Source organism: Leuciscus leuciscus (assembly GCF_965113295.1).
Source record: "Leuciscus leuciscus genome assembly, chromosome: 12".
Lineage (NCBI taxonomy): Eukaryota > Metazoa > Chordata > Actinopteri > Cypriniformes > Leuciscidae > Leuciscus > Leuciscus leuciscus.
In genome coordinates, this window is record NC_138736.1 from 38002480 (window position 1) to 38018959 (window position 16480).

Consider the following 16480-nt stretch of genomic DNA (forward strand, 5'->3'; position numbering starts at 1 on the left):
TCCCAAAGGAACTAGTTTCTCAGCAGCTGCGGAATTTTACTTTGCTCCGGTTAGTAATGCGGCAAAAAGTAAACACAGAACAGAAGCGCACTACAGTCGTTACATCCAGCTAACGTTAGCTAGCATTCCTCAGCGATATCAAAGTCGCGGCAGGTAAATACACTTGCGTCATGTGTGTACCGGCTCACTCGGTTGCCTAGGTAATCAATATCACTCCGCTGCTGCTGTAGACAAGGCTTATGATTACAGGGAACAAATTATAACTAATGCAATGTGATGAAAAGGTAAGTTTGATTTCTAACATTATTCTCTCTACGGACATATACATCGATAGTCTAGTGTTATAATTGATTTGCGTTTGGTGCACTGTGGAGTGGGTAAAACAGTTTTTAATGGCTGGCTAACATATACCATTGACTCGCGCTAGCCTAGCATCGGCTAACTATCCAAATATAAGGACTGGATAATTTTTTTTTTTAAATGTCTCCACTGATGAATAACAACCAGGCTGACTTAAAAATGAGGTCCGATGTCAAAAATCCCGAACCACCCCTTTAAGACAAACCGTGTGTAAATTCATACGTCGACAGCATTGCTGAAAAACTGCAGTGAACCAAAGACAGTCTCAAAAACACGCTTTGAAATCGCTGGTGTTTCTGACGTCACACACTACCTTGTAACCAATCATTGCCATATCAATACATTCATGCCCATATCAGCGGTTTCTGCATTTCTATTTTACGGGTTCCCACGATCACCTAAGCTCTCGAAGCATTCTGGGTATTAGGGCTCTGGTGTTTTATCGCTGACTAACAGACGAGCGCTTCACACACTTAAAACTCGAGCAGTGTGCCGAGATACAACAATAGCAGCTCTCTCTCTCTCTCTCACACACACACACACACACTCTACCTCCTGAGAGCACCATGCGCATTCAGGGCCGCGTCTCAGACAGTCTTCACATGTGGAGGCGAGGGCAGACAGGCACCGGTTATCTGCTGAACACAGAGACATTTACACATGAATGAGCAAGAGTTCAGATCTTCAGCGGGCCTTTGTGTCAAACACACACCCTGTCAGAACACTACAGCACACTGTTGGCAGAGAACACAGCACATCAATGGGAAGATATTCATGTGCACAACCATTCTGTATACAACCTTTCTTTTCTAGTGGTTCCTAATACAGCATCAGACAAAAATAAGTTCTAAGAACATTTTGCAAACGTTACCGATAAGAAGATATGAACATTCATCGAATGTTATTGTTCTCTGAACGTTTCAAAAAGTGTTTTTTCTTGGTTGCGTGAATGTTACGGAACATTAAATTCTGCAAACGTTATGGGAACGTTACATGTGAATGTTCTCTGAACGTTCGGAAACAAGTGGTAACGTTTAAAAAGTGTCCAACTGAAACATTTTTGGGAAAAAAAACATTGGTTACACTTTATTTTAAGGTGACGTATTACATTGCAGTTACTCAAATAAGTACTGAGTAATATTAATTAACTACATTTAGGGTTTGGTTTAGGATTAGTTACTTGTAATTATGCATAATTTACTGTTATTACTATAGTAATTATATGTAGTAGTAACTACGTCACCTTAAAATAAAGTGTTACCAAAACATTCCATGAACGACGTTGGATAATGTTTTAGTGCTAACATTTTGAGAACATTATTAAAGACCAGACAGCTCTGAATGAACGTTATATTAACGTTACTGGAAGAATGTTTGTTCATAACTTTGAGAGAACCTTGCCAGAATGTTAGGGAACATTCACTGTTAGCAGGTTTACGAGTTTAATACCTGTGTTTAAAATATGAAATACTAGGCTATCTAACACAAAAAATATTTTCCACATTGTATCTGAATTAAAAATGTATTATAGAGCAAAAGTAAATGTGAAATAGCATAAATGGGAGAAGCAACAACAATATCAGAGAAACTGATGAATAAACTTGACATTTCATGTTCTTGTGACAGTCTTTCTGTTACAATCTCCCTCCAGTACCCTATACACTTGACTCATGCCTGAATGATGTGTTTCACCTCTTGCTACCAAACAAACGACCTAACATAAGAATATGTGGACAATTTCAGTAACAAATACATTTTTTTAAATAAAGACACTTTAAAACGAACATACACAGTTTTGACTCAAGTTACTAAACTGAGAACCGCGTGACAGCTTGCCCCATGTGTAAACACTGACATTCCCATTCATTGAGTTCATGATTTTAAGATGCATCTGACTAAACCATGACAGGGTAAATACAATGAAACACACTGCACGTCCAGTGAAAGCGTTACGGTAGACAGGCAAACTCACCCGAATCGGACCTCACGAGCAGTATCAGCACCGAGACGAGCAGCAGCATGCGAAGAGCAAACAGATCACAGTACGGACGCATGCAGGAAGTCATAGCAGCATTGAGTGAGTGTGTGTGTGTGTGTGTGTATGTGTGTTACGTGTGTGACCGACTCGCCAGCGTCTCAAGGTTTGAACCGCGACTGAAAATCCCCCGGGAACACGTCAGCCCCTCATCTGAGCGAACAAAGGAGGGCGATCTGCATCACCCGACAACCTCCTAATCCACAGCCTTTCACATTTCCAGATTCATATTAAGCGCGTTGGAACCGCAGAGCGCGCAGCTTGTGTTCATTGTGCGCTTTTACGCATCGGACACGCATCAGCCGCGCAGGTGACGCTCGCTCCGCGTCTGGCATCTGCATCTGCGGAGTCTTCTTGTGTCGACGGGCAAAGGTCATCGTCCGCGCGTCATTCCTTAAAGGTGTTCGGCGACGCAAGAAACTGCATTCATCGTTGGTCATTGCCGTGATTTCGATAGTGGAGATGAACGCCCACCTCACTGACTCAGGCACAGCGCTATGGTAACGATACACTGATCTGAGATCAGGCTACTGTACCAGAGGAGGAGCAGGAATTTTAATGTTCCCTCCACTTGGACTTTTCTTCTGTATACGAATGAGAGGTTGTTGAGAAAACCCTGGCAGGGGCAGTAAAGCTGGGGCTTGTATTTAATGCCTTGTCAGTGAGGAATTTAAGATATGTTGAGGACATGGCACAAAGAAAGGAAAGGGATCGTTCACATTCTGTCATTTGTTATTCTCCCTCATGCTATTTCAAACCCTTATGACACACTGCTCATGTGAAAGCGAATTGCAACTGGAGTTTTCATGCTTCAATAATGACAAAAATAGACATTAAAGTTTCACATCAGTGATGCTTGATCACAAAACACACATAGACAAATGATGTTTGGAAAACGCTTTAGATAACAACCCGGAAAGTACATAATTAAGACGAATTTACAGCGTAACTTTCTGTAATTATATATGAAGTACTTCCACGTAAGTATAAGGGAACAATATGCAAAATTTGGGGAATAAGGGGGTAACAACCAGGAAAATTAAAAATATATATTTATACTGTAAGTATTATAGAACTAAGGGGTGCTTATTCTACTATTATGATACAACAATCTTACATTTGGGAGCAATTTAGCACCTTTGTGTAAAAATTGTGTACCAATACAAACTGTATAGGCTTTTTAAAAATTACAGGGTACATATCTATGCATTTATACAGGTACTTTATTATTTTATTTTTTTATAGCAAAAGTGCAGATGTTTAAGTTTGAGCTTACATGCTTCAAGGCAAGTGGTGCTTTTACCCTCTTGTTCAATGTAGTTACAGGGTAAGTACAATAAAAAATACATACAGACAATCTTATAATATACTGACTTGGAAACCTTTATAAATTGCTCCCAAATGTGATTGTTGTATCATATAGTAGAATAAATACCCCTTAGATCTACAATACTTACAGTATAAAAATATATATATATTTCTCCTGGTTGTTACCCCTTTATTCCCCAAACTTTACATGTTGTTCCCTTATGTAAGTACTTTATAGGTACACTATAATTACAGAAAGTTACACTGTAAAATCGCTTTAATTACGCAGTACTTTCCGGCCTGTAATCTAATGTTACCGATGTTTGATGTCAAATTAATTTTGATTTGCCATAATTCTTTCAAAAGTACATTTCTAATGTTTTTGAAAGAGTCTCTTCTGCTCACAAAGGCTGCATTTATTTGATCAAAAAGTTTAGTTTAAGCAGTAATATTGTGAAATATTACTGTGATTCTTAATAACCGTTTTCTCTTTGGATAAATTTTAAGATGTAATTTATTCCTGTGATCAAATTACTCCAGTCTTCAGTGTCACATGCTAATATGATGATTTGCTGCTCAAGAATCATTTTTGATTATTATCAATGTTGAAAACAGAATAGAAAGTTAAACATTTTATACAGAAATCTTTTGTAACGTTATAAATGTCTTTACTGTGTCCAGTTAATGTTAATTCCTTGTTGAATAAAAGTGTTAATTTCATTCCATAAATATGTCTGACTCCAAACTTTTGAACATTTGTGTACTTAAATTTGGGTCTGTTTGGGTCATGCAAACTATCATATGGTTTTTAAAGGAGTAGTGCACAAACATTTACAGAGCATTTTATCGCTATTTAAGTTTGACATCTTTTTTTCCTCATTCACTTTCAGCATGAATAAAAACAACAAAACAAATCATATGGTTTTTGGAATGACATAAAGGTAAACGATTACTGACATTTTCATGAGTGTACTGTTCCTTTAAGAAAAAGGCTTTTTGCTGATGTCTCTCCAGAAGCACATCGCATTGTATTACGAGCAACGAATACACTTCAAATCAGATGTGTCAGTAAGACTGTAGTTAAAACATATTCATGAATTGTTTGACAAATGGATCAGACTTCATATTCAGACATTTATTGAGCACAGCCACGACTGTGTAGTTCAGTTATACACAACACACTGTGAAAAATTGGGACAACAACAGCCCATGTCTCCAAGCCAAAATGAGTGTTTCGGTGGAGGAGGAGGACAATGGTGTCTCCTATTCTCCAGATAACAGCTCAGTGGAAGCAGATTACGGGACCGGGTCCAACATGTAGGACGCGTCCCAGTGGAGGGATGGAGCGACAGTCACAGAGAGGAAGAGAAAGGACGGTAAATCACTGTGTGATCTGACTCCACTGTGATTATGCTGTAATGTAGGTCATGAGACTGATGCTAAGAAAAGAGTTGGAGTTGTGTCTGTGACTGTGACTTTTACTAGGAAAAGGTGACACTTCATAAACTTTAATTAGGTTTTGTGTTAAACTTTTCCCAAACACATGGGGAGATATACGGTAACAGTCATGGTTTTTGTAATCCTGTTGCTATATTACCTAAAATAAAAAAATAAACTCCCACATGTTGCCCACATGTTGTTCCAAAATATGCTGGTATTTATTTATTTATTCCTTTTATTTATTTATTTTGTGTGGAACAGCCGGTGGTCAAGCTCAAAACAATAGGACAAAAAACACTTTAAAAGCACAATTACACACACACACACATATATATATATATATATATATATATATATATATATATATATATAATATATGTATATATATATTTCAATATGTTGAATAAATATAAAAATATATATTTAAGAAAATATACACCACCGTTCAAACATTTCTAATGTTTTTGTAAGAAGTCTTTTCTGCATTCATTTAATCAAAAATACAGTAAAAACACTAACAATGTATTACAGTTTAAAATAACAGTTTTCTATGTGAATATATAGTAAACTGTCATTTATTTCTGTGATCAAATCTGAATTTTCAGCATCATTACTCCAGTCTTCAGTGTCACTTGATCCTTCAGAAATCATTCTAATATGATGATTTGATTTTTTCAGGATTTTTGACGAATAGAAAGTTAAAAAGAACATAATTTATTACATTATAAATGTCTTTATTTTGATCAGTGTCACTTTTGATCAATTTAATGTATCCTTGCTGAATAAGAGTATTATTATTTTTTTTTAACTTTTGAACGGTAGTGTATATAAACATATTTCAAGTCTTTGATTCCATTTATAATCTAATTATTGTTAAAAAAAAAAATGCAGCATTGAGACGTCAATGAATCTATTCTTCCACTGAAAAAAAAAAAAAAACCCACAGCATTTGGGTTTAAATCAACATGCAAGCAAATAAATAATGACGGGAAATTATTTTTTTGGGTGAGTGACTCATTTTAATGACTACTTTTCGATATAAAAGCTACACTTAAATGCTTGACCGTTAGGTTTGTAACTCCAATACTACTTTCAACGACTTTCATCATTCTAAAATGTGGACAGTACTAAGAACGGCAGGCAGTGCATTGGATGTGATTGTAAGATTTCGGCGTGTTTCTCATCCTCCCCCATGGCATGTTCTTCCCTGGCCTTTGTTTGTTTTGCTGGTCGGTTGGGCTTGAGGCCATGCTGGTCTGGTTTAATCTTCCTGCCACAATATATCACATTCCCCTGCTTTGACCATGGCTCTCTCCGCTCCGGCTGCCTGCTGACCCAACGGGGCTTTTTGTCAAACTCCCAAACAAACAGGCCTCTGGATAGCATCATGGTTATTTTCTCTGCCATGACATGTTTTGGCTAAACCCTTAAAAGGCCAGTGACAACTTCAATATTTCACTTGCTGTGCATGCTGTAAAACGCTCTTTGGCATGATGATTTCCATAAATCACCTTGCACATGCTCTGTTCCGAAACCTAGCGAGCTGCCTACCTAAGACAGCATTTTAAAGCATCATAACAGATACTTTGATTTGAACAAATTCTAGAATGCTAGAGGGTTTTAGAATACAAAAACATTTAGAATTTAAATTCTGAAGCAATTCTAAATTACTGTCGAATACAAATGTACTTCTTCATTTAGTACAGAAAACTATCGCTAAATATAGACTATTTTACCTGATATTTTATGTGGGTTATGCATTTTTGTGCTTATTTTTTATCAATATTATCAACATGCTAAGGTCCAATACTCAAACAGCAAAGTGGCTTGCTGAGTTTTGGAACGAAGTAAAAATGTTCAAAGGTCAAAGGTCACCTGCCATTCCTCACATGGCGGACCCATCAGAGGTCACGGCAGTGACGGCTCTAATCCGCGGGTTCCTAACTGGCTCCTGCAGTCATCAATCAGGGTTCGTTCTGCTCAGAGCAGGTCAAAAGGAAAACGCTACAGGTTAACGCATAAACACTTGCTTAAAAAGAACCAGCAGACGATACAGGCTTCTCATAATTTTGCACAGTTTGAGAGCTTTTTCTGTCTTTAAGCAAAAAGTGCAAAAGCCTCAATGTTCTGAGTGGTGTTCTGTAGTTTTTAAGCTGTGTCCAAATTCATTTGCTGTATCCTTTGAAAGCTTCATTCGAAGGCCGAATGGGTCAAAGCTGTCCCAATTCGAAGGCTCCTTCAAATGTGTCCTTTCTTTCACGGGCCACGAAGAATAGAACGAGTGGCTCCTTCACAGCCTATCCCAAGATTCATTGCATGCCAATGACTGGATTTTCTTTTATAGAGAAAATGCAGGATTACACTTTTAATGCAAGTATTGGGTTTCAACTAGCTCGAATATCTAATGATACAAACGTAAAGATTAAAAAAACTGTTTCAATCTTGACTTATCTTACTAAGATGAGACTGTTTTCAGACTTTCAAAAAAGTCCAGTACAAACCGGTCCCGTACTTGCTACTGCCAATACATACTTGACACACAAGTAAGACAAGCTGCAGCTGTACAATATAGCGTACATGAATTACCCGTAGCAGATCTATACAGGTGGAGCTGGGGAAGGGGGAGGGTTTCTGAAGATGCACTGCTAAGGCAAATGCTGACCAAGTACTTGAAGGTTGAGCAGCGAGCTCATTGGCTACTGATACAGCAGCAACCAATCAGCTGTGCCCTATAGAGAATGATGCGATTGCATGCTGATTGAGTTACAGTAAAGGCCATTGCACACCAAGTCCGAAATTTTCGTATGCGTTTTTTCGTGTTCGTCAGCCTTAAAATTCGTCACGCACAGAAACCTTGCACACTGAGTCCGATGCGTATTTATTAAACCTTTGCGGAAAAAAACGCAAAAAATACAAAATGGATTCGTCAAGCAGTGAGGATGATTTTGTTGCCCTCTTTCTTCTTAAAAAGAGAAAAAGAAAGAGGAAATATTGGGTCCACCCAATACTGAGATTGCGCCGAGAGGAAGGAGAGTTTCACCTCCTTATCAAGGAGTTGCGAAGTTATCCCAAACGATTCAAAATTTACCTCAGAATGTCAGTGGAACAGTTTGATGCTTTGCTAGCGATACTGGAGCCACATATTAAAAAGAAGACCACCAATGTCCGTGAACCAATCGATCCTGAACAGAGACTGGCAGTATGTCAAGGTATGGGCACACACGCAGACGGCCGGCGGAAGCGCTGGGCAGACAGAACAGCTGTAGCTGCTATACAGGTTATATTTTAACCCAAATAATACATCATTAGTAATCGAATTGGCTGCTCAATCCATTGTGGATTTTGTCGTTCGCTTGTACGGTGGCTCTGAATTGTCAAAAAACCTCTCAAAATACTGACTGTGGATGCGAAAAACGCAGAAAATCGAACCTGATTCGAATTTTTTTATTACGGACGAAAGTTTCGTAGACAGTGTGCAAGCGTGATTGACATAACGTGAGGTCGAATTTTTTTTGTAACGTGCAACATTTTCGGATGCGAATTTCGGACTCAGTGTGCAATGGCCTTTAAGGCCCGATCAGCCTGCGATCAGTATGATTATTGCACAGGTGTGCCTTAGGCTGGCCACAATAAAATGGCACTCTAAAATGTGCAGTTTTACTGTATTTTGGGGGCTGCCCACCTGAAGAAAAAAAAAAAAAATATATATATATATATGTCAGTTGCGATGTTAAATATGAAAATAAATGTAATTTGTTTATATCAGATGTGTATTTTATCAATATAACCAAATTACTTTTATTTGCATATCAAACATAGGAACATCAACATACATTTATTACTCAATGTTGCATGTTCATTATATGGCAATTTCTATTACTAAAATGAACAATAACTTAATATTTATATAAATGCACTTTATAGATATACATTATACATGTTTGTTTTGTAATTCCAGGATCGGAATTGAAAACCATTGCGCACATCACAAAGAATTAGCCATTCATCCAGTAGATCTGAAATACTTTGCACAAACTAGAGGAGTCTTTGTGACATTTTGAGCTGTATGTGGCCTTAAATGTTAAATGCCATTCGCAAACCTTTCCACAAACCTTTGAAAGGGGAACATGTACTGAATTTCCCCTCTAGATTGTTCTGTGTTTATCACACTGTGAAACCAACTAAACCCCAACATATTTATAGATCTGAAAATGGAAACACCCACGCACTGATTCTTCATTACTGATTGATTAATTCATCGTCACAAGGTCACAGATGAGTGAATCTCACATTTCACCCCAAAAGCCAAATTTATTTTGCACAGAGCAAAAGCACAGAGCCTGTTTTGAGTACCACTAGGATTTTTTCCCCTGCATTGTATCATTATTTTCATGACATTTCACCAATCAACTTGCCTGTACAAGTCATTTACTTGTATTACTTTTACTTGTATTCAAAAAATTTAGTTTAATCTCATATAACTAAGTTGAAAATTATTTTGATTATTTAAATGTAAAAACAAGTTGCCATGACTTACTGATCATATTTTTTTATTTTTTTTTACAGTGTATAAATACATCTTTAGGTTGTTTTTCATATTCTGTCTTTATCATGCAAAATCCCCACTGTATCCATTGCACAAGTGTTTTGTGGTGAGGGATTTAGCATGCTTAGCCTATAGCTAGCAGTCAGAATTAACCACATGCTGGACTTCACCAACAGGCCAAAAAAAACAAACAATCTCCTTCCGCTCCCACTCGCTTTTACGTTTATGTTCTTTTCAAGTGCATACCGTCACATCACCAGCGTGGGCTGTGAGTGGTCAACCACTCTACGCTATGTGGAATCGCTGTCATTTCATCATAATTGTGGAACACGGTTGCCACATTATGACGTAAAATTATTGGGTTAAGCTTTAGGTTTGCATTCATCTTCCAGAGGTTGAAGGATTTGTGCTGATGTCACCTTGTATGGTGTATAATCTTGTGAACCACAGAGAGATGTGACGCCTCAGAACAGGTTGTGAGTCCTCAGAGCTTCAGACTGACCACACGACGGAAGAACAACAAGTGAACTGAGTCAGACGCGTAGGCTTTCATTGACAGAATTCCCCTAAACTAATTAAACAAAGTCTGAGGCAAATAATGCTGATCCATAATGAAAAATCTGTGACATTTACATTTATTTCCTTGTTGGTTTCTTACCAGAATGCAAACAGCAGGACAGGCAGCAAACAGTTTAAAACACATGCTGAGATAGACCTTTTTTTTTTTTTTTTTGGATTGTTGATTGTCAGATTGTAAAGTATGAGGCCTGTGTGGTCAGACTGTAAATTTTTTAATGTTCTTTCCCAGCTAACAAAAATATATTACAAGAACATTTTGCAAACTTTCTCATTCAGTTTTTTATTGGTTATACTAACGTAAAGGAAGCATTCCATTTTATCCAAACATTATGTGAATGTAGCTTTGAATATTCTTTGAACATTCTGAAACAAGTAGTAACATTTTAAAAAAAAAACATTTGATGAACTAAAATGTTTTTGAAAACAGTTCCATGAACAATGTATAAATAATGTTTTTTAGAACATTATTAAAGACCAGATAATTTTGAATGAACGTTCTATCAACGTTACTGGAAGGAAACGTTTGTTCATAACTTTTAGAAAACCTTGCCAGAAAGTTTTGAGAATGTTTCCTGATAGTTGGGTTACATTAGCCTGTTTGATGAAATGACCGTTTTGATCATGTGTGTCGCACAACATAATTCTGTCATGAAACTCTCTGAAAGTGTGACATAGTAATGGATATGACAATGTTGATATTTGGTCTTGGAGGAATAGATCTGCTATGCTGCTACTGCGGCTGTTATTGCTGCTGCTGTTATTGCTAATTATGCTGTTATTGCTACTGCTGTTATTACTACTGCTGCTGTTATTGCTACTGCTGCTGCTTCTATTACTACTGCTGCTGCTGCTGTTATTGCTACTGCTGCTGCTTCTATTACTACTGCTGCTGCTGTTATTACTACTGCTGCTGTTATTGCTACTGCTGCTGCTTCTATTACTACTGCTGCTGCTGTTATTACTACTGCTGCTGCTTCTATTACTACTGCTGCTGCTGTTATTACTACTGCTGCTGTTATTGCTACTGCTGCTGCTTCTATTACTACTGCTGCTGCTGTTATTACTACTGCTGCTGCTTCTATTACTACTGCTGCTGCTGTTATTACTACTGCTGCTGTTATTGCTACTGCTGCTGCTGCTGTTATTATTACTGCTGCTGCTGCTGCTATTATTATTACTGCTGCTGCTGCTGTTATTGCTACTGCTGCTGCTGCTGCTGTTATTATTACTGCTGCTGCTGCTGTTATTGCTACTGCTGCTGCTGCTGCTGTTATTATTACTGCTGCTGCTGCTGTTATTGCTACTGCTGCTGCTGCTGCTGTTATTATTACTGCTGCTGCTGCTGTTATTGCTACTGCTGCTGCTGCTGTTATTATTACTGCTGCTGCTGCTGTTATTATTACTGCTGCTGCTGCTGTTATTGCTACTGCTGCTGCTTCTATTACTACTACTGCTGCTGCTGTTATTGCTACTGCTGCTGTTATGCTTCTGCTGCTGCTGCTATTACTACTGCTGCTGCTGCTGTTATTGCTGCTGCTGTTATTACTGCTACTGCTGTTATTATTACTGCTGCTGCTGCTGCTTCTATTACTACTACTACTGCTGCTGTTATTGCTACTGCTGCTGCTGCTATTACTACTGCTGCTGCTGCTGTTATTGCTGCTGCTGTTATTATTACTGCTGCTGTTATTGCTACTGCTGCTGTTATGCTTCTGCTGCTGCTGCTATTACTACTGCTGCTGCTGCTGTTATTGCTGCTGCTGTTATTACTGCTAATGCTGCTATTATTACTGCTACTGCTGCTGCTTCTATTACTACTAATACTGCTGCTGTTATTGCTACTGCTGCTATTACTACTGCTGCTGCTGCTGTTATTGCTGCTGCTGTTATTACTGCTACTGCTGCTATTATTACTGCTGCTGCTGCTGTTATTATTACTGCTGCTGTTATTGCTACTGCTGCTGTTATTGCTGCTGCTGCTGCTATTACTGCTACTGCTGCTGTTATTATTACTGCTGCTGCTGCTGCTGTTATTGCTACTGCTGCTGTTATTGCTGCTGCTGCTGTTATTACTGCTACTGCTGCTATTATTACGGCTGCTGCTGCTGTTATTGTTACTGCTGCTGTTATTGCTGCTGCTGTTATTACTGCTGCTGCTGCTGCTGTTATTATTACTGCTGCTGCTGCTGTTATTGCTACTGCTGCTGTTATTGCTGCTGCTGCTGCTGCTACTGCTGCTATTATTACTGCTGCTGCTGCTGTTATTATTACTGCTGCTGCTGTTATTGCTACTGCTGCTGTTATTGCTGCTGCTGCTGCTGCTACTGCTGCTATTATTACTGCTGCTGCTGCTGTTATTATTACTGCTGCTGCTGTTATTGCTACTGCTGCTGTTATTACTACTGCTGCTGCTGTTATTATTACTGCTGCTGCTGCTGTTATTACTACTGCTGCTGTTATTGCTACTGCTTCTGTTATTGCTGCTGCTGCTGCTGTTATAACTGCTGCTGCTGCTATTATTACTGCTGCTGCTGTTATTGCTACTACTGGTGCTGCTGCTGTTATTACTGCTGCTGCTGCTGCTGTTATTATTACGGCTGCTGTTATTACTGCTGCTGCTGCTGTTATTACTGCTACTGCTGCTATTATTACTGCTGCTGCTGCTGTTATTACTGCTGCTGTTATTACTGCTACTGCTGCTGTTATTACTGCTGCTGCTGTTATCACTGCTACTGCTGCTGTTATTACTGCTGCTGCTGCTGTTATTACTGCTGCTGCTGTTATTACTGCTAATGCTGCTGTCATCACTGCTACTGCTGCTGTTATTACTGCTGCTGCTATTATCACTGCTACTGCTGCTATTATTACTGCTAATGCTGCTGTTATTGCTACTGCTGCTGCTGTTATTGCTACTGTTGCTGTTATTACTGCTGCTGCTGCTGTTATTGCTAATGCTGCTGTTATTACTATTACTACTACTGCTGCTGCTGCTGTTATTGCTACTGCTGCTGTTATTACTGATGCTGCTGCTGTTATTGCTGCTGCTACTGCTGCTGTTATTGCTGCTGTTATTACTGCTGCTGCTGTTATTGCTGCTGCTGTTATTGCTTTGATGTCATTGCTGCTGCTGCTGTTATTGCTTCTGATGTTATTGCTGCTGCTGTTATTGCTACTGCTGCTGTTATTGCTGCTGCTGCTGTTATTACTGCTGCTGCTGCTGTTATTGCTACTGCTGCTGTTATTGCTGCTGCTGCTGTTATTACTGCTGCTGCTGCTGTTATTGCTGCTGCTGCTGCGGTTATTGCTGCTGCTGTTATTACTGCTACTGCTGCTGTTATTACTGTTGCTGCTGCAGCTGCTGTTATTGCTACTGCTGCTGTTATTACTGCTGCTGCTGCTGTTATTGCTGCTGCTGTTATTGCTGCTGCTGTTATTACTGCTGCTGCTGCTGTTATTACTGCTACTGCTGCTGTTATTGCTGCTGCTGTTATTACTGCTACTGCTGCTGTTATTACTGCTGCTGCTGCTGTTATTGCTGCTGCTGTTATTACTGCTACTGCTGCTGTTATTACTGCTACTGCTGCTGTTATTACTGCTACTGCTGCTGTTATTACTGCTACTGCTGCTGTTATTGCTGCTGCTGCTGCTGTTATTGCTGCTGCTGTTATTACTGCTACTGCTGCTGTTATTACTGTTGCTGCTGCAGCTGCTGTTATTGCTACTGCTGCTGTTATTGCTTCTGCTGCTGTTATTGCTTCTGATGTTATTGCTGCTGCTGTTATTGCTACTGCTGCTGTTATTGCTACTGCTGCTGTTATTGCTGCTGCTGCTGCTGCTATTACTCCTGCTGCTGTTCCTGCTGCTGCTGTTATTGCTGCTATCACTGCTTCTGCTGTTATTGCTGCTGCTGCTGCTGCTGTTATTGCTGCTATCACTGCTTCTGCTGTTATTGCTACTGCTGCTGTTATTGCTGATATCAATGCTTCTGCTGTTATTGCTGCTTCTGCTGCTGTTATTGCTTCTGCTGTTATTGCTGCTGCTGTTATTGCTGTAGCTATTTTTGCTGCTGCTGCTGTCATTGATGCTACTGTTATTGCTGCTGCTGCTGTTATTGCCTCTGCTGCTGTCATTGATGCTACTGTTATTGCTGCTGTTGCTGCTGCTGTTATTGCTTCTGCTGCTGTTTTTGCTGCTGCTGTTATTGCTACTGCTGTTGTTATTGCTGCTGCTGCTGTTATTGCTGCAACTGCTGTTATTGCTGCTACTGCTGTTATTGCTGCTGCTGCTGTTATTGCTGCGACTGCTGTTATTGCTGCTACTGCTGTTATTGCTGCTGCTGCTGTTATTGCTGCGACTGCTGTTATTGCTGCTTCTGCTGTTATTGCTGCGACTGCTGTTATTGCTGCTTCTGCTGTTTTTGCTTCTGCTTCTGTTATTGCTGCTGCTGCTGTTATTGCTGCAACTGCTGTTATTGCTGCTACTGCTGTTATTGCTGCTGCTGCTGTTATTGCTGCGACTGCTGTTATTGCTGCTTCTGCTGTTTTTGCTTCTGCTTCTGTTATTGCTGCTGCTGTCATTGCTACTGCTGTTGTTATTTCTGCTACTGCTGTTATTGCTGCTACTGCTGTTATTGGCTTGAGTCATCTTAAATAATTTTTTTGAAAGACATTAATACTTTTGATCAAAAGTGACAATGAAGACATTTAAGATTTCTATTTCAAATAAAATGCTGTTCTTTTGAACTTTATATTCAGCAAAAAATCCTGAAAAGAAATCATGGTTTCCACAAAAATATGAAGCAATAGCAACTTTATTTTACAATATATTCAAATAGAAAACAGCTGTTTTAAACTGTAATAATATTTCATAATATTACTGTTTTTACTGTATTTCACTGTATTTTGATGCCTTGGTGAGCAGAAGAGACTAAAAAACATTTATACAAAAAAAAATAATCTAGGTTCTTCAGAAATCATGGAAAATTTGCTATTCCAGCTCTTGCCACTTATAGTGAAGAAATTACGCACTGCACCTTTAAATAGTTACTGAGTTAATGCCAAGTCTTTGCGTGTGAGCTTTTGTTTAAAAGAAAATGAAAGAGTGAAGGCTATTTTGAATGATAAACAGTACACTGTCGGAAAAATGTGCAAAAAATTACCCTTAGGCCAGCTTGTCACTAGGGCAGTACCTTTATCTTATATATCTTTATACTTTATACATATATCTTTATACTTTATCTACTACTAAAAGGTGCATTTTAGTACCTTAGAGTAAAATGTAGCCTTAAGGTACTACTATGAACTTTTATTGGTAAATAAGGTACAAAAATATCCCTTTAAGGGCAATACCCCGGTGACAAGCTGTTGTACCCCTAAAGGTACATTTTTGTACATTTGCACATCATATATTACAGTACGTACTACTGTATTATCAGATGTACATCTCAGTCTTGAATTTTCTAAAGTTTCCCTTACTGACCTCTGAAAACAGAACTGAGGTGGGTGGGCCGATCTGGGATTGCAGTAATGTGTACCTTTCTCATAGGAGGAAACCAGAGACTTTGAGTCAAAACTGGGAATTTACAGTCACCACAGTGAGGCGGAAGACATTCTGCTGGCATAGGATTACAAAGCCTGTGGTCACAATTCAGATATAAATATTGATTTCTTTGAGAAACACACCCAAGGTAAAAGCATCAAACTCTTCCAGAGTCCAAATGGATTTAAATGAGCAACATAATCTGCTGCTGTATATGGATATATAAGTCACAGGCCTTAATCTATCTAAGTACCATGGGAATAGTTTAATTTCTTAAACATGAACTATATTGATACAATTTATCCATCTTATTCATAAAGTAAATTAGTGAACGTGAATGTGCGAGGCTTTAACTATACAAAGCCCATTTCCACCACATAAGGGAGATGAAACGTCAAAATAATAACTTAAAAAGTCTTAATTATGAAATAGGCTACTAAGTCATATTTATGAGATAAAGGGGAAATTATTTTAACTTTATCGTTTTATGCAATAATTATGACGTAGTATGTCATAATTTCGACTTAGTGTCATTATGACCAAACTTTTTGATGTGGTTTCCTTACTGCTTGATATTGCAAACTGGTATTTGTCATTATTTTAATAGTCGTAATTATATAGGCCTACACACTGGTTTGAAGCGGAAATAGTTTTCCAGTTTAGGCTACTGCTCA

The 16480-nt window shown here is 38.7% G+C and overlaps 2 protein-coding genes across 4 annotated transcripts in view; one reads left to right on the forward strand and one right to left on the reverse strand.

Moving 5' to 3' along the window:
- Positions 1–3523, reverse strand: part of itgb8 (integrin, beta 8) — a 28685-nt gene extending 25162 nt beyond the window's left edge. The window contains exons 1-2 of one of the 3 annotated variants that reach the window (XM_082186395.1): positions 2333–3523; positions 913–995 (exon numbers count right to left, since the gene is read on the reverse strand). In XM_082186395.1, the coding sequence (XP_082042521.1) occupies positions 913–995; positions 2333–2426 (177 nt within the window). In that variant the 5' untranslated portion in view covers positions 2427–3523. Of the gene's footprint in view, positions 1–912; positions 999–2332 lie in introns of all 3 variants that reach the window. The other 2 variants (XM_082186394.1, XM_082186396.1) reach the window with 2 other exon arrangements.
- Positions 3524–3960: 437 nt separating this feature from the next.
- Positions 3961–16480, forward strand: part of tmem196 (transmembrane protein 196) — a 39717-nt gene continuing 27197 nt past the window's right edge. Inside the window, exon 1 of the mRNA XM_082186399.1 lies at positions 3961–5079. Coding sequence (XP_082042525.1) covers positions 4957–5079 — 123 coding nt within the window. The 5' untranslated portion in view covers positions 3961–4956. The remainder of the gene's footprint in view (positions 5080–16480) is intronic.